The sequence below is a fragment of the Corythoichthys intestinalis genome, chromosome 2 (genome assembly GCF_030265065.1).
Source record: "Corythoichthys intestinalis isolate RoL2023-P3 chromosome 2, ASM3026506v1, whole genome shotgun sequence".
NCBI classification, from domain to species: Eukaryota; Metazoa; Chordata; class Actinopteri; order Syngnathiformes; family Syngnathidae; genus Corythoichthys; species Corythoichthys intestinalis.
Window position 1 is genome coordinate 62,960,673 of NC_080396.1, and position 23,772 is coordinate 62,984,444.

Here is a 23,772-nt window from a genome sequence, read left to right on the forward strand (position 1 = left end):
TTTTTCATTGCAAGCAAAATAAATGAAGATATTACTACCAAATCAATTGTCATTTTCTGGGGGAAATTGAGCATTATCTGACAGAATTGTAGGGGTGCCAATACTTTTGGCCAGCAGTGTACATTATGTTTCAGGCCCCAAAACATCTCAGGCTGATACAAAATGTTTTTTCCTCTAAGCAAGAAAAAAAAAAAAAAAAAATGTAGATTGTAAAATACAACAGATTGATTATATCCAAAAATAAGCGTAAATGTTTTTTATCTCTGTCATTTGTATATTGATTAATGTGTAATGACTCACACACACACATGCCAAGCAACGATTTTGCTTTTCATGTCAGAATGTCATTCTTGCATTTTCCCAGAAACGGAGCGTTCAATGAAAACAAAGGTTAAATTATTTGAGTTCACTTCAACCACGTCTTTCCTCCTCATAATGTGTTGCTATGGTAATGTGAAGACACTAGAAGAGTTCTTGTATGGAGATCACAATAGAGGAACAATATGGTATAGGATGGGTTATTTTCTGAATTCCTAAGCATGAGCCTTGAGTGGGATGAAGATTGATCTCTGTGGCACTTCCCTAGCCATTAGTGGTATTATTAGTCACTCAGACAATATGATATTTTTCCCTCCATAGTTTTACGTTAACTCACTGGGAACTCCAGAGACAAGGCGAAGGGGGCGAAGCACTCGAAAGGCTCGGAGGGCCTTGACGTCAAACCCGCCAGGCTTGCCTCCTGTCTGGCCACCCGAGTCAGCGTCTTTGGTTATCATCTCCAGGACCACACTGAACAAGCTGCATAGCAAGGGAGAGCAGAGGAGTGGTGAAGGGAAGAAAAGAGATGGAGATGTCAAAACAGCGAGAAGAGTGAGATGTGTTGACTAATATGGTAAACATGCATGTGAAGCGTGACCAGTGTGTGTTTGTACCTGTCGTGTGCACATATTAACCTTTGTTTTTTTCCATAGCCAAGCTGGTCTACTGATTAACCACTGCATTTAATGAGCCTGTGTGCAAGTGTGTATTTGCTTTATCTACAAACAACCGGAGGCCATCACACAGTTAGACTGGTACAGCCGAACTTTTCAAATAAGCAAGTCGACACGGAAAGATATGAAATACATAGGATTGTATTTGAACTGTTTTAATTGTGCTAAATTGTGCTACTGTGTATTTTGCACTCAAACTCCGAAGAATATATGAAAACTCACCCTACGATGACGATGACAAAGTCCAGCATGTTCCAGCCATTTCTGACGTAGGAGTTCTGGTGCATGACCAGGCCGTAGGCAATAATCTTCATAAATGTCTCAATAGTGAAAATGATTAGGAAGGCATATTCGACTGTTTCCTGTAATAAGTGGCGGAAACATAAAGAAAAAAGACATGTTTCATTAATAGTTTATCATATTTTCTGATCCAAACTATATTGAGAGGGACTAGGAGTGACGCATACAGGTTCTTCCTAGCACAAAGTTGTTAGACATGCAAATTATATAAAATAAGGAATCTAAATTGTCCATAGGTGTGAATCTGAGTGTGAATATTTGTATTTGCCCTGTGATTTATTGGCAACCAGTTCTTGTCCAAACTCTGCAAGGATATGCTCCAGCTAACATGTGACCCAATAAGAACTACATGGAGGGATGGGAAATTATTGAAGATCTTTCCCTTTAAGCATTTTTCAAAGATCAGGCCTGAACAATCTAGATGTTTCTATGGCAACATGGTAGGATATTAGAAACAGGTGTTGGAATTGAACAATCCCGCACACAAGCTATTCATTGTGTATTTGTTGTCACTTCGATTTGCGTTCTCTCCCACAGAAAACATCTTTATTGCCCTATTTCGCCTCCATGTCCACTCATCTCTCTGTGTCTCCCACACACACACTCGCATACACGCACATGCATGGAAACATGCAATCATACACACACACGTGCTCAGTCTCTGCGTTCATGTCTGCCTTACACCATGCAAAAGGGTCAGCGAGTTGGCAGCTTAAAAGGCCCATTAAGCTAAGCACTTCTCCCGCTGATTTAGATGACGCAAACACAACAAGTGCTCTTGAACAGGACAGAGTCATTCACAGCCAGTAATGAGACAGCTCTGTTTAAGATTTGTCATCCTCTGTAGATCTCTAATTCTCAAATCATAACAGTGTTTTCTACCACTCAGGCCTCAGGCCAATCTCATCATTTGTCAAAGGCTCGGAATCAAGTGAACAAGATCGGGTTTTAAAAATGTATTTATTGATTTTTAATTTTATGGGCTGAAACGCAACAAAATAATCCTTAGGTAGAATGATAGTCCCAATAGAAACAAAATTATATACGTTCATAGACTTCATAATTATATTGACGGGACACATTCCACAGACACTACGCCACGCCCTAAAGTAGGGGGCCGTCCCAAACTTCACTTCAGTTATTTGCAGTCGGTCGCAGTTATTCAAAACATGCAGCGATCCAACACCGGATTTAGGTTGAAAAAGTACAAAAGCTGTACCGCATACAAACAGAAAGGATTGTCTCAGGAGTGATTTGTTCGAAAATTCAAGGTAATTTTTATATTTTTCGTACCGTGCATGCATTTTGAAACGTTGGGAAAATTATCAATGGGAGAAATTAACCGCTACAGCATTGGCGTCATAATTCGCAATATTTACATAAAATAAATGCTAACTGCCTGTTTTTTTGCTTTTAACCAAGAATCGAGACTGTTTCACGTTCATATCTACGAAGAATTCAGGGATTTAAGCATTTATTCACAAGAATTTTTCAACGCAAAAAGCTCTTTGTGGTGATAAGGCGGCGTCACAGTGGCTTATAGACTAGCAGCAAATTCAACATATTTACATAAAATAAATGCTAACTGTCCTGGTCTTTGCTCTTTTAACAAAGAATCGAGACTGTTTTGCGTCCATATCTATAAAGAATTCAGGGATTTACACATTTACTTAAAATATTTTTTTACGGAAAAAGCTCTTTGTGGTGATAAGGTGGCGCCACAGTGGCTTAAAGACGAGACGCACATTCGACATATTTACGTGAAATAAATGCTAACTGCCCGTTTTTTTTTTTTGCTTTTAACCAAGAATTGAGACTGTTTTACATCCATATCTATAAAGAATTTAGGGATTTAAGCATTTATTCAAAAGAATTTTCAACGTAAAAGCTGTGGTGATAAGGCTGCGCCACAGTGTCTTAAAGACGAGCAGCACATTTGACATATTGACGTAAAATAAATGCTAACTACCCCTTTTTTTTTTTTTTGCTTTTAACCAAGAATCGAGACTATTTTAGATCAATATCTACAAAGAATTCAGTGATTTAAGCATTTATTCACAAGAATTTTCAACGTAAAAAGCTCTTTGTCTGTGTTTCCACTCGGTCAGCTTTGACAGAGATAGACCCCTATTAATCGGCCCCGCACCCCGTGTCCTGTCAATATATTATGAAGTCTATGATATGTTTTACAGTAACACAGCTGGGAAACAGCTGAAGTGGATATAAACATGCCAGGGATAAGAGGATATTCTGGTAGCTGTCAATCATGCAAGGAGGGTTGCCAACCAAAATCAAGTGACTCAGACTCAGTTGCAAAAATATGCGATCGAAACGGCCTAGCCTGAACTGAACCCCAGTCAATCGCAGGCCACGTAAAGTAAACAGACAATCAGTGACACTCATATTCAGTCTTGGAAAATGCTGTCATAACCCAAGGACATGTTTTTTCTGTCAATTGATAGGTTCAAACACTGTAGCATTCATAAATTGAGGTACCACTGCCTGCCTCAAGTTGCTCTACATTGGACAGGAAATGACATTAAAGCAAGACAGCTGCTGAGATGACCCGAGTTCATTCTGGTTGTGTTTACACTGGTTCTGAAATGTCTGCTCATCAGCCTGTTGAACTGCTGACACAGGAGCCAAAGCATGGAGATTACAAGAGACCACAAATGCAGCAGTCACATGACTAATGTGCTGACACGCGCGCGCACACACGCATGCACACACAAACACAATGCACCTCAATGCACATCAAAAATACAAAAATATTTTGTCAAAACAGTAATCCACATAAAAGTCCTCTTTGAATAATATATTATTGTGTATTTTTTTTTACCTCCAAAACATTATTATTTGACCCAAAACCCATTTTTAGGCATCAGCAGTGCATTATTTTACACCGCACAAAACACGTCGCTATTAAAAAACTTTTAATTTTGCGATATCACAATGTATGCTTAAAGTAACACAAACATATGAGTTTGAAAATTTTCGGGTGTTTATACCAATACTTTTCCAAATTAATGACCATTAAAACCTTTGAAAATGGAAAATTTTAGCTACAATTCTGATTGCACATTAATTTTTGTAATAAATGCAACTTCAGGGGGCAACTGCATTGCCAGCACTCTATTTTCCTAAAGAGAATACCCTTTCATCCAACATTTGCATTACATTTTGGAGGAACAGTCACATGATGAACATGGGGCAGGAGGACTATCTTTACACATCACAGTAATCTCCTTATGAGTCGTATAGTACAGCTGGAGTCAGGATAAGGTTGCCATGGAAATCCGGCTCTTTTTTGTGTGTGTGTGTGTGGGCTACGAATGAGACTAAAAGTTGGAACATTTGAGATGCATCTGTGCATTAAAGTCTCAAATAACAAGAAAAAGTGTATATATATATATATATATATATATATATATATATATATATATATATATATATATTCTTGTTATTTGAGACTTTAAATATTCTTGTTATTTGAGACTTTAATGCATATATATATATATATATATATATATATATATATATATATATATATATATATACACAGTATATATACAGTATATATACAGTATATACAGTGGGGCAAATAAGTATTTAGTCAATCACTAATTGTGCAAGTTCTCCCACTTGTAAATATTAGAGAGGCCTGTAATTGTCAACATGGGTAAACCTCAACCATGAGAGACAGAATGTGGAAAAAAAAAAAACAGAAAATCACATTGAAGAATTTATTTGCAAATCATGGTGGTAAGTATTTGTTCAATTCCAAAAGTTCATCTCAATACTTAATGTACCCTTTGTTGGCAATAACGGAGGCCAAACAGTTTCTGTAACTCTTCACAAGCTTTTCACACACTGTTGCTGGTATTTTGGCCCATTCCTCCATGCAGATCTCCTCTCGAGCAGTGATATTTTGGGGCTGTTGTTGGGCAACACGGACTTTCAACTCCCTCCACAGATTTTCTATGGGGTTGAGATCTGGAGACTGGCTAGGCCACTCCAGGACCTTGAAATGCTTCTTACAAAGCCACTCCCGTGTTGCCCTGGCTGTGTGTCTGTGATCGTTGTCATGCTGAAAGACCCAGCCACGTGTCATCTTCAATGCCCTTGCTGATGGAAGGAGATTTTCACTCAAAATATCTCGATACATGGCCCCATTCATTCTTTCCTTTACAAAGATCAGTTGTCCTGGTCACTTTGCAGAAAAACAGCCCCAAAGCATGATGTTTCCACCCCCATGCTTCACAGTAGGTATGGTGTTCTTGGGATGCAATTCAGTATTCTTTCTCCTCCAAACACGACAACCTGTGTTTCTACCAAAAAGTTCTATTTTGGTTTCATCTGACCATAACACATTCTCCCAGTCCTCTTCTGGATCATCCAAATGCTCTCTAGCGAACTGCAGACGGACCTGGACACGTCTGGCAGTTCAGGATTTGAGTCCCTCGCGGCGCATTGTGTTACTGATATTAGCCTTTGCTACTGTGGTCCCAGCTCTCTGTAGGTCATTCACTAGGTCCCCCCGTGTGGTTCTGGGATTTTTGCTCACCGTTATTGTTATCATTTTGACGCCACGGGGTGAGATCTTGCATGGAGCCCCAGATAGAGGGAGATTATCAGTGGTCTTGTACGTCTTCCATTTTCTAATAATTGCTCCCACAGTTGATTTCTTTACACCAAGCATTTTACCTATTGCAGATTCAGTCTTCCCAGCCTGGTGCAGGTATACAATTTTGTCTCTGGTGTCCTTCGACAGCTCTTTGGTCTTGGCCATAGTGGAGTTTGGAGTGTGACTGACTGAGGTTGCGGACAGGTGTCTTTTATACCGATAATGAGTTAAAACAGGTGCCATTAATACAGGGAACGAGTGGAGCCTCGTTAGACCTCGTTAGAAGAAGTTAGACCTCTTTGACAGCCAGAAATCTTGCCTGTTTGTAGGTGACCAAATACTTATTTTCCACTCTAATTTGAAAATAAATTCTTTAAAAAATCAACAATGTGATTTTCTGTTGTTTTTTTCCACATTCAGTCTCTCATGGTTGAAGTTTACCCATGTTGACAATTACAGGCCTCTCTAATTTTTTCAAGTAGGAGAACTTGGACAATTGGTGGTTGACTAAATACTTATTTGCCCCACTGTATTTGCACTAAATGTATGATTTGAGATCTGGCATACCAAGCCAACTTTTCCTATTCACACTGCCATGACACTGATACAAATGGTGATGCTTAGGAGCAAAATTACTTAATGCAGACTAAATCTAACCTAAGATACAATGTAGGTCTATACTAATTAATACCTGATTTATTGTCAATAGAAACGAAATTGTTTTGTACTGCATTTCTTTAATCTCTACTTTCCATGACATTAAGATTTAGGTCTCCACAAATTACAACAAAATGCAGGCTTGGGCCCTCAATGCAGGGAGAGAGCAAAGCAGCTTAATTGATTTAAGGAGGAGCAGCACATCCTGTAAGCTTTCAAATCCTCTGTTTGGGAACCGGACAAGAAATTCCACTTACTAGGTCCAAAGCCAGGACAGAGTACAGCAAGGGATAAATGAAATGTCCTAGATTATGTTTGCAGATGAATCCTGAATCATTTTTTAAATTCTGTTTGGATTGGAGTATACGCCTACCTCTACAGACATCATGTGTATCTACTGTGCTGTAAATTAATGAGGTAATGAACCATTGCCAATTGCTAAAAATTTGTGTGTGCACAAGCATGCATTTGAAGAGCAATGTTGCATGAGAAGTGGCTTGCCCGCTGATTTTATAAACCACTAAGTAGACTCTAACATTCCTCGTTAAAAGGTAAAGAAGCATCCAAATAGTAGTGACGGTGGTATTTTCATATTGTTTTCAAAGTAATTAGGGGTATGTTATGTATGCAAGCAATTATGTCTTGGAATCACCTTAAGTGTCCAGTCAGATTGAAATGCCTATAATGCTCTTAGCTATTAAGGGCATTTACAAGCAAGATCGCTATGATACGTTGTGATGTATTAACTCTTTCTGTACTATTGATATATGAAATAGTTGAACACTTCCTTCCACGTAAAAAAATAAGCCAACTTCAAAGTTGTCCAAGACGGGTGGTTCTTCTTGAGCATGCACTGGCATGAAGGCAGGTGCAAGGTCTGCCCAAAAAGTACCCAAGTGGGAAATTCTTCTGACCAGGTACCCATGCATAAAGCCTTGCTGCCATGGAGGTAGGAGCAAGGCATGGCAGAAATGTTTTCCGAGATGTACTTCCTCCCACGTACTCGCTCCCAAAGCTTCACTGGCATGGTCAATGACTTGTATAAACATAGGAATTAAAGCTAGACAAAATAGCATCCATTTTCCACTTTGTAACAGGCAGAGGTAGTTGATTGATAGTTGGCACTTGATCAAGGCGTGGTTTGAGTACACTTAGCGGCCGCGCCTACAACATCTGAGGTCTGTGATTGGATGTCACTGCATCATATTTGGAAAAGCCAGCACAGTAGCTTTGAAAGCTTGAAAGCAACCTCTTACTCCATAAAGTTGCTCTCTGCCTTAACTGCAGTCCATAATTTGAGCAATGTCAGTCTGGCTATTTTATTTAAACTTGTCACCGGCGACAAAAATAAAAGGTGCAGTGTGAAAGCACAAATGCACATTTATAGTTGTTTCAATTACATTTTGGTTTTTTGTTTGCACAAAAACTCTATAAGATTTGTAGATGTCAATGAAATGACAACTGCATATGACAGACTTATTTCAAGCAAGAGGCTCATCAACAGATACTGAGTAAACAGTATATTCCAAAGAGATGGACAGATCATCTAAACTTGAAGCAAGTTTCTTTGAAAAAGTTTTTTAAGTTAAAACCGTTTAAAAACAAATAATTAAAATTGTGGTGAAAGTTTCCAAAAAAATCTCATCTTGTAGATAATCATGTCAGTCTTCATATTTTTGAAGAATAAATTACAAGTGATGAATACTTATTTAAGTAATAATTAAATCATCAAAATTTATGGGGGGAAAAAAACTGGATGGATGGATGGATGCATGGTAAATCACCATTAAAATCAAATAAAATAACATCAATTTTATTCACATACGTAATAAAATAGAAACATAACACCAATTTTATTTCCAGAAAAATAAATGGTGCTATCTGTACAAAAACAATTGCAAGTGCTAAAAGCAGAGTAGGAAGAAGACAAAACAAGAACAAAAGGAAGTTAGTCACATTCAAACAAGACTGGTAACAGCACTAATGAGCTGGCTGTGCTTTGGAAGTGCAACATTATGTCGTGTGAAATTTTGAAGTTTAACCAAGAAGTAGCCTTCTTTTTCCCTTCACACCACATACAACCGCTAAATATTTAGTCTTGTAGTTAGTTTTTGTTTTTAGGGTAATTTGTCAATAAAAATGTATGAATGTGTGCATGAATGGGTGAATGTGAGCTAATGTAAAGCGCTTGGGTAGATACTGTACTCTCCATTTACCATTCCCAACCATGAAAATCTATAGTAAGATATTAAAATACCTGTAAATTGAAAATAAATGTCAAAGGAGTGTCATCAACACCCACGCGAACTTTGAATGATTACAAAAAATGCCAATCATATGAAAAGAGGCTTGAAAGTTGTGAAAATTTTTATGAAAGATCTGGAGTGAGAAAAGACACAGGTATATTTAAGCTGACAGCAATTATCACCAGCTCATCTAATGAGAATGTCCAATTACATTACCTGCTGCCACCCAGCCAAGCATGGTGACAATGTTCTTTGCCACAGAGATGTCCCCATGCGACATTTATAGGGAATGAGTGAGAGGTGTGCCTCGGGTCTTCAGGCAAATCAAGAAGTTTCACATAATTCTTTAAAACAAATAACAATGGTTCCAAATAGGGAATATTTTAGTAATGGAGTATTCTAATGAAAATTCCACCGATTAATCGAGTAATCGGATAAAACATATTTTTGACAAAATGTATTTACTGGCTTAATGCTTTTTAATGACGCGCATAAACCCTGCTGTACTATGAATATTACTTCTTTTGGTTATATTGGAGGATTTTTTTTCTTCTTTTTTTTGGCCTGTGGCACACAAGCCTTTAAAACCATGTGGGAACATGTAGTTGAAACAAGGGTAAGGATGGAATTGCCTCACAGACAGAGAAGTCAGCTTGATGCCACTAGCCTCATTGACAGAAATCCATGCTGACACAACACTCAATGCCCTTTGACTCTCCCATAATGCTCTGCTCTATATTACCCAGAGCTGTGGTGTTACAATAACTCCGTGATTTAAATGGGTCTCTTTTGAATTTTAAATGCGGCTGGATGGAAAAGGGACTAAGGAGACATGCAGAGAGACCAAACATGGGGAACAGTGACATAAAAACATGACTGAATATACTGCAAAAATTATACTGTATGCTACCTGGCTATCATTAGCGCCACAAATCATAACAGATTTATTTACCGATATGACACCCCGTGTGGAAGAGACACCAACTGATCGATAGGACAGGGAGAGGGATGAGAGGAAAGGTTAGGGTGTGACAGAGGAGGGTTAGTGTGAAAGCAGTGCTAATGACATGCAGTAGGGAATTAATTGTCTTGCATTATGAGATGACAAGATGTTGAGAATACACTATACAGTAGTACTACATGATATTGTAATCCCGTATGAACTACTGTACAAATAGGGGTTGACGCACATGCAGGTGGTGGTTTCGTGCAGAAAACCCGCAGTATTTCCTGACGTAGGAAATTTTTTTCTGAAAATGTGATTGTCACTTGAAAAATATGCAAGTCTGTCGTCAAATGTCATGAATCCCCTAAAGATAGCTGATAAGAAGCCTTAAATCTTCACGTTATCCATCAGAAAATTCACCAAATGCCTTCATACAGTGATAAGACAAAATATACTGCAAAGGCTGCAATCAGTAGGCCATCAGAAACCGATTTATCCCGAAAATGAAATAAAACATGTTTACAATCTATTCCTGTATTGTTCAAATAATTAATAGTGCAGGATTATGTTTGCTAACTCATATCAAACAAGGCTAGCTAGGTGCAAGAAATTATAACCAAATTAGAGGCTTGTGAATATGATACAGGGAAGCGATCTATGGTCCCCTCATTGTTTCCACCAAACTTTACAGTTCTGAAGTATTGAAATCATTTGATTAAAGGGCTCCAATACAATACTTTTACAACCTATAAATAATATAGGAACAGCCTGTTGCCTGTAGGGATGTCCCAATCTAATACTAAAACTTGTATCAGATTTGGTCAGTAGTGGTGTGTTTTTAGTACCATCTTGCTTTTTGGCTGCTGTAAATCAAACCACTAGGCAAATACTGTATGTCAGCTGAGTGAGACCATTGCTCTTTAGAAACTAATGATAGTAACAGAGCACCATGTAATATTCTTGAAGCAATACCAGCAGAGCCCGGTTTAATACATTTTTTTTTTTTTTCTTAATTTTGCATCATTTTTACAAGTCTAAAAATATAGGTATCGGATTGGCATCGGTATCGAATTGGTATCGGCAAACCATATCTTTCAAGAAATCGGATCCAAAGTCAAAAACTCAGCATCAGGACATCCTTAGTTGGCTGGTGACCAATGTTCATTTCTAAATAAGGAATGGAACAAAAAATGTTTGGTGTTTGAATAAAAAATTTTAAAAAATGTTTTTTAAACTTATGCAATTACAGATGGGGCAGAAAATACACACAAACTGGAGATATTGTAGTTAAAAAAAACTAAAACTTTTTCTTGAAAATGTTAGAAAAATACACGCACATACTTTTCATTAAGTCGCAACTTATCTTTCCTTTTTTTTTTCTTTCAGTGGAAGGACAGAAGGAGCCTGACCATTCTAAATGTATTGCATCTCTGCAGTATGATACACTAACTTTTCGAAATTTGGAATTATTTAGAAATGCCAATTTAGAAAGACCTATGACCCATATACTCTATCACTATGTTAACAACATTTTAGCATAGAATCCAAAACATGCATATAGTGCCCCAAAAAAATAAATTTCCAATTGATAAAAGAGCACATAAAAATACACATATAGATCATAATAAACAAAATTTGTATGGAGTGTGTAGTGGAAAAACATGGTGTAGATGAATCAATTAGGAAGCCAGAAGCAGGCTAATCAGCTCCTATTAGATTTTGTTCTCATTGGATGAAATAAGATTATAGGCCATGGCTTCAGTACACATGATTACCTCTGAACATGGCTACAAGGTGATAATAAAACGACAATGATAAGATCAAGTTAATACCTAAAAAAGTATTTATAAGGCAAGTATCTTAATGCTATGTCTGTAAATTCAATAGCTGAGTGGTTTGGAATTAAAGTTGTGCTTGAAAAATAGTTCATCAACACATCCTTAAAGTGATCCTCGATCTTTAAGACAAGTAATTCTTAAAAGATAAATGTTAGTATGAGTTAAAATAATTTGATATTAAAACCCCTCTTAATGTTTTCATTTTAACAAAGTTTGTAAAATTATTTTAAGTGCTAGGTCGGCATTCTTGTTACATCGCAGTGCGTGACGTCACCTGGCCCGTTGCCGAACTCTCAGCGTGTCACTCTTAGCTACCCCAACATGTCGTCGGTTCTGCCCTTCCAATTTGAACCAGATCGGAAAAATGAAGAGGAGATCACTGTCGGTCGTTCACAAAACGAGCAGCAAAGGCTAAATGAGAGCAGGAAATACAGTACCTGATAAGACGAGTTGGGAAAAACTGGTGATGTACTCGCGGCTAGTGCGTCTCAATGACAATGGAGCTAGAGAGTGTATGCTGTTGAGAACACCGGTTTATGTTCCTCAAGGTAAGCTATTGCGTTTTCAAATTTATCCCTGTATAATTATGTAGATTTTTAGCATCCACAGCTGTCGTGTGCTAACTTTCCACATTAAATTCGTCATCTGATGGGGACAAATCCTGGAATCGAGTGTAATCCATGTCTTGTACATTGTAACGCGTGGTAGGTAGGATACGTAACTAAAAGTACCAAAAGGGGGAGAAGCTTCCATTTATGCACATTTATTCACAAAAAATAATATTTCCACCTTGGACCACTCATCACTCAGGAGCTCAGCGGAGCACACACACGCGTTCCCATACGAACTCCAACATAAAATTAATGTCCATGTCAGAGTCACTGTCGTCACTGTAGCGTGCCATAGTGCTGTGATTATTTGGTATGATTTGGGGAAAACTCCCACAAAGAATAGTCAACAAAAAAGATAACAATAGTAATCCAAATCCGCGTTTTTTTCACTCACTCGAAGATCCAGGAATTAGACCAATCCCATGATAACGTTGCAGCCGCGGTCAGGCCGTCAAATCCACAAAATAGGCGGATCCGAAAACCCGCTGTGGGACCGTCGAATCCAGAAAATAAATAGACAGATCCTAAACTAATATTGCAGCCGCAGTGGGACCGTCAGATCCAGAAAATAGACGGATCCCTTACTTGACTAAGGATCCAGGAAAAATGTTCATGCGCCAGTTTTAACGCGTGGTAGGTAGGATAGCTTCCACTTATACACATTTATTCACAAAAAAAAAACATAATAACACCTTGACCACTCACGTCACTCCCCTTGTTTCAATTTGACTGGAAATTGCATCCAAAAGCAGCACATCGTTGCATTTTACTTTGCGAGTTTAGGAAGCAATAGGCAATTGTTGTATACGCTACACATTTGGAAAGATCCCCTTTACGTCATCACTGCGAGCCCGCAAAACATGGTGCCAACTATCGGTCAAAACGTGTTCTAAATATCATAAAATATTGCCATTGATTCAACATTTTATGTGTTTCTAACAATATATTTTAGTACAAGAGAACAATTGTGTTTTATTAGAGCCTACATGTATTTAAGGTAGAGGATCACTTTAATTACATTGTATCCTCTTAATTAATGTATTGTATCTATTTCAGCTTTTTTGTTTCCCTTAGTATAACCTGTTGTCTTTTTCAGTTTCTGTATCCAAATTAATCAAGGCAGTGCAGTGCTACGCAATGCTGTCTTGTACGGGATTGGATCAGACGTCAACGGAGAGGAAAGTAATTGTTATTGGACTAATTGTTTAAGTGACTTCTCTTTTAAGAATGTCACTGCACTGATTATGATTGACTGATTATGCAACATCTCAAGTTGAGCACTCACTGATGAATTTGAACAAGTGTAAACTATTCTTATGTTCAACATCAGGCTGTTGGCCACATCTGGGGTTCTATTTTTTGTGCAAATCTGGATCGGCCCTACGGCAATTTCATAGGTTTTGATCATCTCGTGACTGCTTTGGTGTCCTGTCACAATAAATGGTTAGGAAAATAAATCCATTTTCAAGTAGAAAGCTGTATTGATGGAGGAGTTGTGATGTTGTGATTTTTCTTTCCTCACTAAATGCCCCCAAGCGTCCTCCTTTTTGTCAATCCATCCATTTCCTGGTGTGGAAATGTACATACAATTTCTGACATAGATGATATCAATTTATATTCATAAATGCCCATATCGTTCAAATTATAATTATATTACTTTTGCTTTTCATTCATTTTCATAGTTTTATAGCAAATTCCTGTTTCAATTGTTTTTGGTTTAGTCTGTCTTGATGATATGATATGATGTGATTCTAATGTATCATTTTATGTATGTTTTTGGAATATTTTTTTTTGTTTGTTTTTCAGTCACAAGTTAAATTTAACATGCTTTTCTCAGCAATGGGATCAAACTTGCAAACTACGGTATGTGACTTTAATCTACAGTATATCACAAAAGTGAGTACACCCCTCACATTTCTGCAGATAATTAAGTATATCTTTTCATGGGACGACACTAACAAAATGACACTTTGATTCAATGAAAAGTAGTTTGTGTGCAGCTTATATAATAGAGTTAATTTAATCCCCTCAAAATAACTGAAAAAATATCCATTAATATCTAAACCCCTGGTAACAAAAGTGAGTACACCCCTTAGAAACTACACCCCTAAATGTCCAAATTGAGTACTGCTTGTCATTTCCCCTCCAAAATGGCATGGAACTTGTTATTTTCACTAGGTCCAGGTGTGCATAGGGAGCAGGTGTGTTCAAATTTGTAGTGCAGCTCTCACATTCTCTCATACTGGTCACTGAAAATTCCAACATGGGACCACATGGTAAAAACTCTCCGAGGATCTTAAAAGACGCATTGTTGGGCTACATGAAGATGGCCAAGGCTACAAGAAGATTGCCAACACCCTGAAATTGAGCTGCAGCACAATGGCTAAGATCATCCAACGTTTTAAAAGAGCAGGGTCCACTCAGAAGAGGGCTCCGGTTGGTCGTCCAAAGAAGCTGACTGCACGTGCTGAGCATCACATCCAAATGCTTTCTTTGAAAAATTGTCGCAGGAGTGCTGTCAGCATTGCTGCAGAGATTGAAGAGGTGTTGGGTCAGCCTGTTAGTGTTCAGACTATACGCCACACTCTACATCAAATTGGTGTGCATGGCTGTCACCCCAGTAGGAAGCCTCTACTGAAGACGGTACACAAGAAAGCCCACAAACAGTTTGCTGAAGACATGTCAACAAAGCACATGAATTACTGGAACCATGTCCTATGGTCTGATGAGACAAAGATTAATTTGTTTGGTTCCGATGGTGTCAAGCATGAATGGGGGCGACCAGGTGAGGTGTACAAAGATAAGTGTGTCATGCCAACAGTCAGGCATGGTGGTGGGAATGTCATGGCCTGGGGCTGCATGAGAGCTGCAGATGTTGGAGAATTACATTCCATTGAGGGAAACATGAACTCCAACATGTACTGTGAAATACTGCAGCAGAGCATGATCCCCTCCCTCCAGAAACTGGGTCGCAGGGCAGTGTTCCAGCATGACAATGACCCATACACACCTCCAAGATGACCACTGCTTTACTGAAGAGGCATAGGGTAAAGGTGATGGACCGGCCAAGCATGTCTCCAGACTTGAACCCAATAGAACATCTTTGGGGAATCCTCAAGCGGAAAGTGGAGGTGCGCAGTCTCAAATATCCAGCAGCTCCGCAACGTCGTCATGGAGGAGTGGAAGAGCATTCCAGTGGCAACCTGTGAAGCTCTGATCAACTCCATGCTTAGGAGTGCAAAGGCAGTTCTGGATAATAGTGGTGGCCACACAAATTATTGACGGTCGACATGTTGTATGTTAATATTGACAACTTTCACTAAGGGGTGTACTCACTTTTGTTGGCAGGGGTTTAGATATTAATGGCTATATTTTGAGGGGGAAATAAATTAACTCGATTATATAAGCTGCACACAGACTACTTTTCATTGGTGTCAATGTGTCATTTTGTCAGTGTTGTCCCATGAAAAGATATATTAGTACTTAAATATCTGCAGAAATGCGAGGGGTGTACTCACTTTTGTGATACACTGTACAGGTATAAGGGGACAGTACCCCCTAAGACAGAAAATATAAAACAAAACAAATTGAAAAAAAAACATACATACAAACATAAAACCTAACATATACACTCAAACAGCACACAGTGCTTCCCAAATGTTTTTGGATTTTTATGTGATGTGAAACACTTTGAATTATCTTGTGTTTAATTGCATCGCCCTGCCTTGCCATTTCAGGTGACTACTTCTTCAAACTCATTGAGATCATGCCAAGAGTGTGCAAAAAACGTAATTAGAGCAAAGGGTGGCTACTTTGAAGAAACTAGATTATAAAACATGTTTTAAGTTATTTCACATTTTATGTTAAGTACATAATTCGACGTGTGCTCATTAATAGTTTTGATATTGCTAGTGAAAATCTAGTGAAAATAAAGAAAATGCACAACTGAGGAGCGCTCAAACTTTTGCTCTGTACTTTAAATGCCATGTCAGCAGTAGATGCCTCCATTTAAAATGACATTTTGTAGCTGTAGCATTGCTATATATCATATATTATTAGTGGTGTAGATATAGATTCAGAGATATATCACACAATTCTTGTATCGATTTAAAATCTGTCTGTATCGATCTTTACACATGTGTTTTTGGTGGAAATAAAAAATTCAGTGGCTGCACTTCTACTCCCGTCCAGTAGTTAATAGCACGCAGCAGCATTGCTGAAGTAACAACAACATTAGGCTAATCCAAGTACACATTTCTGTACATCGCCCTCTAGTGGTTGGCCACCATTAATGGGGTGTTTACACACCTATAGCAGCCCAGCGTCAGTCAATACAAATAGTAACATTAGCAGCTTTTGGCTATGGTCGCGGGCGCCACAACTCAGCAATGGCGGACAGGGTTCTCCTGGTTGTTTTGCTCGGATGAGTCTTTTTATACAATTTGGGCTCATTTTACTGCAAAAACAGAGGAAAGGAGTATTTAGAATATATTTGGACTAAAGTGTTCAAACATAAAGATTTTTACTTGAGTGCTGGATGAGGTTTCAGGAATAAATACATATAAGTGTACTCACGTCCGTTATGATTTGTTTTTTCTAAAGTGATATATAAAATATCGCAACCATCATCTTCGGGCGTAGTATCGGGATTAATAGGGATCGAATCGAATCGTGACTTGTGAATTGTGATCCGAAACGTATTGCCAGATATGAGGCAATACACACACTTAGTATATTGTAAACTAATCAATAACATAATTGTCTCATTCTCTTTAATCCCTCCATTCTGCTCCTGTTCTTTCATCTCACTCATGATTTTACTTGCTCCTCCTTTCATCGCTTACTTATTTTATCAGCCTTACTCCTAATTAGTGTCTAAACTTTCTCACCTTCTGGGCTCATCTTTCAACTTGCCTGTACTTACTACCTTTTTGCCCTCCTTTTTGTCTACTTCACATCTCTTGTTGAGAGTCCTCTGCCTGCACATTCCACTTCACAAGTCACCATGGTGACGGTTGCCATGACAGCCAGCCGTGCTTGTAAACAAGGTGAAGGAGCTGCAATCAGTAGCGTGCACACCTGCACTGAGGTCCAGCACTCCACAGAAAATTTAAAGACACCTTTTTTGGCCCATTTTGAGGCTTCAAGTAGTTTTACAAACAACTGTTATCAGTGCCCTGCTGCACACACACAAAAAAACACCCAGACACAAACATTCGAGGAGTAGACTCATGCTCAGCTTCATCCCTGTGAAGAGCCAGTCAATCTGTGGACAAATTCATCCAGGCAATGATTTAAGTTGTCATTTGTCCCACATGGCACAAAACGTGTTAAACTGTAACACATATTCCCCTCATCACATTTCCTACTCATCCAATCTGTGACTTTAATTCTTTATTGGGGACATTGAACACAGATATTTAAAGTCAATTTATTCTAGTTATATAACAATAAAGTGAATGTTCAAACATTTTTAAAGAAATGTTTTTTTTAAATTATAGGACTAAGACATTTTTGTTTGTTGACTGGCAGGCAAAGTGTAGTGGGTATTGAATCAGGCATAATATTGAAGTTGGATTCAGTTTGCATTACCCTACAGTCAGGGTGCAGAATAGGGCTTTAAGCAAAGCGCCAAACCTACAGCTTCAAATCAGGGCTGTACATACTAAAGATCGACCGATGTGGGTTTTTTCAGGACTGATATGATTATTAGTAGTTAGAGGGGCTGATAACCGATTTTTGGAGCCGATATTCATTTGCAGTAAAAGTGTAAAAATTGGCGTAAAAAAATAATGCAAACATTAAATTTCATTGAAAAGCCTAAGACATATTTATTGAATCACACATATACAAAATAATAGCTCCAGAAGTGCCAGAATTTCCTAGACTCAGAAACATCTCTTATAAAGTTGAATAAAAGGTTAAATAAATAGCTTTCTGAAATTTTTCCACACAAAATACTGGATATAACCACAAATATAAAACTAAAACTGGTCTAGACTAATGGACAAACCAATCATAGAAAAAACAAACATATAACCCAGTTTTAAATAGAATTTTTCATTTTTCACCGATATACGTCAAATTTCCAAATATTGACGCCGATAATCGGCCCGGCCGATAATCGGTCTATCTCTCGTCCATACTGCTTGTGTGCCACGTTCTACTCACCATGATCTCTGCTTGCATGCACAACTATTCTTTGTGATGCTTGCAACAAAAACTCAAGCAGGACAGTGTGAATTGACCCAACATTCAAGCCTGATTATCAATTTAATCACAATTAGAGCATCTTTGAGTCTTAATAGGGCAGGAGGCATGATACTGTGTTTATTGTAAGCTTAAAAAGAGTTATTCTGTGTGAAGGTACATGCATGTTTCTGTGCCCCAGCAGTTCTGCAGTCCCTTGGCCTTTGGTGTAAGCAGTTGCCCGCCAACCGACATCTGTCACCTTACTTCCATGAACATCTACAAAGCCCCTGGGCTTCATTTAAAACACACCACCTCTTCAATAACAGTTATACTACATGCACACAATGCCATGGATCCCAATGGATACTAAAGTATTCCCAATACAGTGATGCCGCTCCCACTCTTATCTTTTTCTATTGCAACCTGTTGATGACATCCAAAGATCAGTTGCCACTTTTTCTACGATGATCTTATTTTAACCCTCACAATAGCGTACCGCACGAATACTATTTTTAGACCGTGACGTCGCCATCGTAATGCAGAAGTGGGACATTATAGACACGTCCTTGCATACAACCCATGTTATTCCTGCTTCTTTTCTCTGGTAATCTTTCAAAAAAGAACATGCCGAGCAAACACTGTTGCTATGGAACTTGTAGAAACGACTCTAGACATTACGAAATATGGATGTTTTCTTCATACCTTTCCCGAAACCATAAACTCGGAGGAAAAAATATGAAGAATTGATCAACTTGCGCGGACGTTCAAAAGACCAGTTTAACGCCAGCAAGGTGAAGCCATTCACATTACATATGTAGTAAACATTTTGTTGGGCGCCATGGTCCTGCAGAGGAGGAAGAGGTAAGTCATTTTGATATTTTTACCTAGTTTTTAGCATGGCGTTTTGCCATGCTGCTTCAATCTGACAATGAATGACCTAAAAAAATTTTAAATGGTATCTGACAGCCACTGTTACCTTTTCTGTTTTAAAAAAAAACTTTAGTAAGGGGGAAGTGTAAATAAATTATAGAATTAAGATTTGTTATTAATGAAAAAAATTTAAGTGTTGGTTGGCTGTCACTGAGTAGCATTTGCGATCACTACACATTAATAGCAATGTGAATTGCCCCCAAGAACAGTCAGAGACGTAAGACAACCAGAGGATATAATATATAAGAAAGACAGGGCATATGGTGGTAAAGGATAGATTGTTGAAACAGGAGAATATCATTGTCAGTGGTGTAAGGCAATGCACACAAGAAAAAGGTATCGATAAAAAAGTTAACTCTGGTCTGACTCAGGTCCGCTCACCTCTTTCAGCTGTCGACACTCAAGCCATCTCTTTAACTGAACATTTGTATGTTCTTCCACATCTTTATCAGTGAATTTGGCACCAGGGCAGGGGCGGACTGGTAATCTGTGGGTTCTGGAGGATCACAGAACGGCCGGTGCCCTGGACGGCCGGCGGCCGCCATTCATTATACATCACTATTTTTATCCCCCCATCCTCTGATTATCTATAGTTCGCATCCAATCCGACAGGTGGCAGCAATGCACCTGGCATTTCAGCGCCAATCTGATAGAAGAACGAAGAAAGCACAGAGTAGCCTTCATTGGTTCCTTGTGGAAGCAAAAGAGCGACGAGCGTTAATGCACAATATGGATGGTGGTGGCAAAAAAAGAAAAGAAGGGTGGAAACTGGAGAGCGAAGCATTAAAATGTCATAAATTGACAAATATTCAAGTCTGGCGGCAACGGCCACGTCGGGTAACAACAGCCCCCCGCGATGATGAGAGTGGGAGCGGCAGCCGCTCAGACGTGCAGCCGGTGCAGGGAGAGAGAAAGAAGAGGGATGGGGTAATGATAAACTGGTGGAAGTTCCCCAGACAAGCGTCGGGCAAGTAACTTAGCCTTGTACTCCAGACTCACCGCTGTTCCAGCTATTCTCTCAGTGTTTGAAAAATACAGGGAGAACAGTCTGGCTGTGCCAGGCAACAAGTAAGTAGGGATGAAGAGGGTTACTTGCTCGGTATACTGGCAATTGTTATCCACCAGGTAGCTACATTTTAAATGAAATAAATGACAATTAAAGGGTTAGTGCCAGCTAGTCCATGTACCCATTTGCAATCGTGTGAAGTTACAGTATTCTAGTCCTACTATCACTCTCCTAAGAAAAAATATTTTAGCTGTAAAACAACGTATGCACACGTGGCAGAAATATTAATTCAGAAGAAATATAACAAAATATTAATGAAATGAAAAGTTTTACTACTTTAAAGTTTAGGTAGTTAAATTGATATGATATACTGTATATTTTTTAAATTATTTATATATTGCTTTGTTTTCTGGTTAATACTTTCCAATGAAGGTTATGTATACAGGATTTGTCTTGAAATGTTTATTGTATTTTCACTGAAATTTATTATTTGTGTGGCAAGATTAATTATGACATAAAAATTGAAGTCATTTTATAGACACGGGATAGGTGCTATTATAATCAATTGAATACAAAAAACTTGCTTTAAAAAATAAATTCTTTCATTTGTTTATTCAGGTTGATCATAGAGCTAGGGCAGAAGATCACGAATCCAACTCCGGTTCAGCCTTGCAGTACTTTGAGCACCCTAAGTCAGACAGTCACAGTCTAGACACATTTTCTTCATTTTTCTCTCAAAGTGCACGAAATCGATGCATTTTACGATAAAATGTAAAAAAAAAAAATAAAAAATAAAAAATCTCCCGGGGGGGGGAATGCCCCCAGATCCCCCTAGAGGGTCTGTGTTTCCCTTCGTACAGCTATTCTTGTGGGCTGGGCTGAGTCAAAGTCCAGGGCTGCTTTTTAGTCCCAGTCCGCCCCTGCACCAGGGACATCATTTTCGGACAAGATTGGTAGGTTTAGCTCAGTAAACATCTCTTTCGTATACTATTTCCATTCATTTATTATTAGGGACAAACGGGAGGTTGACCAAGCAACAATTGCTAATGTCATGAATATTAATGAGCAAAAGTGACGTGCTGCTTGCGGTACGCCATTGCAATTTACTTTTTTTGATCAATCGTTAGGTGTTGTCTTGAGCTTACTGCATTGTTGTCTTCGTCAAGGATGACGTTAATCAAAATATTTCGTCGGTGAACAATTTTTGTTATGACAACGACGTGACGATGGCGAGCTGAAAACGTGTCTTGGGAGACTAAAACATAACTAGATGAATCGTCCGATGAGATGAGAACGAGATGAAAATGCACCATCATTCCGTCACACTATATGTTCACAATGTGCGAAATTTACATTTTCTTATTGGACGTGTAGTTGGCCTGCATCGTAGCAGTGTTTGGACGTGTCACTCATGTGACGTGCTACGCCTGCCCCGCCCCACATACACACTCACTGGTGTCCTCCCCAGGCTCAAGACTTGCTGGTTTTAAAACAAAAAGATTTGTTTTCTTACCTTGGCCAGAGAAGATATGCCATGTTGCTTTAGCATTTAAAGGTCTGTGCTGAGGGATCATCACATAATAAATGTAACTTGTAGCTTTAGCATAGCGTTCGCGTTAGCATTTAGCCTGACAACTTTTTTTTACATACTGTATACTGGCATCCAGGTGGGTTTAATTACCGGTAAGTGAAAAAAACTTATCGTTTTCCTGCTATGTGTGTATTATCAGCCCTAATATGGCGATCTCTTTGTAGACGCTACAATTATGTGTTTGTCTGTCAATGTTGATTTACAATTGTTGGAAACCTTTATTTATTTATTTGTTTATTTATTTATGGACTAAAGCTTTTGAACTTTGCAGACGAAAACAATTTGAGTGATTGTTGACTAAAAATAGACAAAATTTGGCTTAGTTTTCATTGCCTAAAACTAGACAAACACTTTTTGAAATGGCTAAAATATGACTATGACTAATAATTATTTTCGTCCAAAAGATTAAGACTAAGACAAAAATTAAAAGGGCTGCCTAAAACAACACTGTTAACTGTAAAAGTGTGAACCGGCAAAATTAAGATGACTGTTTCTGCCAATTGAAACTGAACTTGGAAAGCTACTTGTAAATCAGACACTTATGAAGTTTGATGCTGAGCGCCTCATTAGAGCACAGCAAGTTGTGCTAAAAGAATTGAAACTGAGCAGTTGGACATGTACATTCGAAAGCTTACACAAGATCAAAATAAATCTGCCTGTGGAGTTCATGGTAAATTATAGTGCCTAACATTTGGTGATTACGTGGTATACGTTGTTCATCGATCAAATCTGTCACATTTGATCAAAAATGGATACAATGACTTACAGTATCTTGATCATCCAAAATAAATCACTCATCTCTGTCAGTGTCCAAGATGTATTACCGCTGTAAATATGATTCAGCCAATTTTGCTGACAATATTTGTGGGCTTGCGCTTCTCCAGTCTATATTTAACATAATAATGATGAGGGGGAGTGAAAGCTCACTGAAGGAAGGATATGACTCACAAAGAAGGGACCACACTCTAATAAAGATGTATGATCACAGATGTCTGTTGTGCTTTCTTAAGGGGACAAATGCATTCGTAATTATACAATGTTTCATCATCTAATCAATGTTGTTTCAGCCAAGGTGTCAGTTGTAGAGAAAAAGGTTGAAAAACATTCTGGAAGGACAATTGTAATTGAAAACTAAACAGAAACAAAGTTACTGAGGGAAAACAGAAGTGAAAAAGCTGGGGTATCATTTGTAGAAATTACATTATTTATTATCGTGATAATGCTTTTTATCTACTCTTGCACATACATAGTGCAGTGTTTTTATTATTATTATTATTATTATTATTATCATCATTATCATTAAATTAACTGGAACGTAATTTTATATACCTACATTTATAATTATTTACCAAAAAATATTTTTTTAAATTCAATAATAGGTTCATAAAACAATGCAAACAAAAATGAAAAATAAACGAACAGAGATCTGAGCATGTGGACAGCAAGGGAGCTTCAACAGAGGAGGAGTAACCATGATGAATGAAGCAAAAAAAAAAAAACATCACAATCTGTGTGGGTGTCCATCGGTCTCTCTGTGCTGCATTTAGTATTGAGTAACCAATCATGAGCAGTGTTGTTAATCTTACTGAAAAAAGTAATTAATTATAGTTACAAATTACTTCTCCCAAAAGGTAATTGCGTTAGTAACTCAATTACCTGAATGTAAGAGTAATTAGTTACTTGGCAAAGTAATTGGTGATAATTACTTTTTTTTTTTTCCCCCTCAAAAAAAAAAAAAAAAAAAAAAAAACATTGGCCACAGTATGTGAAGTTTTTTGTGGAGGTTTTTGGTACAATTGGCCCGAGCCCAATTCTTTACCCTAATTTACCCTTTTACCC

At 38.1% G+C, this 23,772-nt stretch overlaps 1 protein-coding gene across 8 annotated transcripts in view; it reads right to left on the minus strand.

Moving 5' to 3' along the window:
- cacna1db (calcium channel, voltage-dependent, L type, alpha 1D subunit, b) overlaps positions 1-23,772 on the minus strand; it is a 138,018-nt gene that overhangs the window by 85,214 nt on the left and 29,032 nt on the right. For all 8 annotated transcript variants that reach the window (XM_057819532.1, XM_057819588.1, XM_057819570.1 and 5 more), the window contains exons 4-5: positions 1,215-1,354; positions 656-798 (exon numbers count right to left, since the gene is read on the minus strand). In XM_057819532.1, coding sequence (XP_057675515.1) covers positions 656-798; positions 1,215-1,354 — 283 coding nt within the window. The remainder of the gene's footprint in view (positions 1-655; positions 799-1,214; positions 1,355-23,772) is intronic.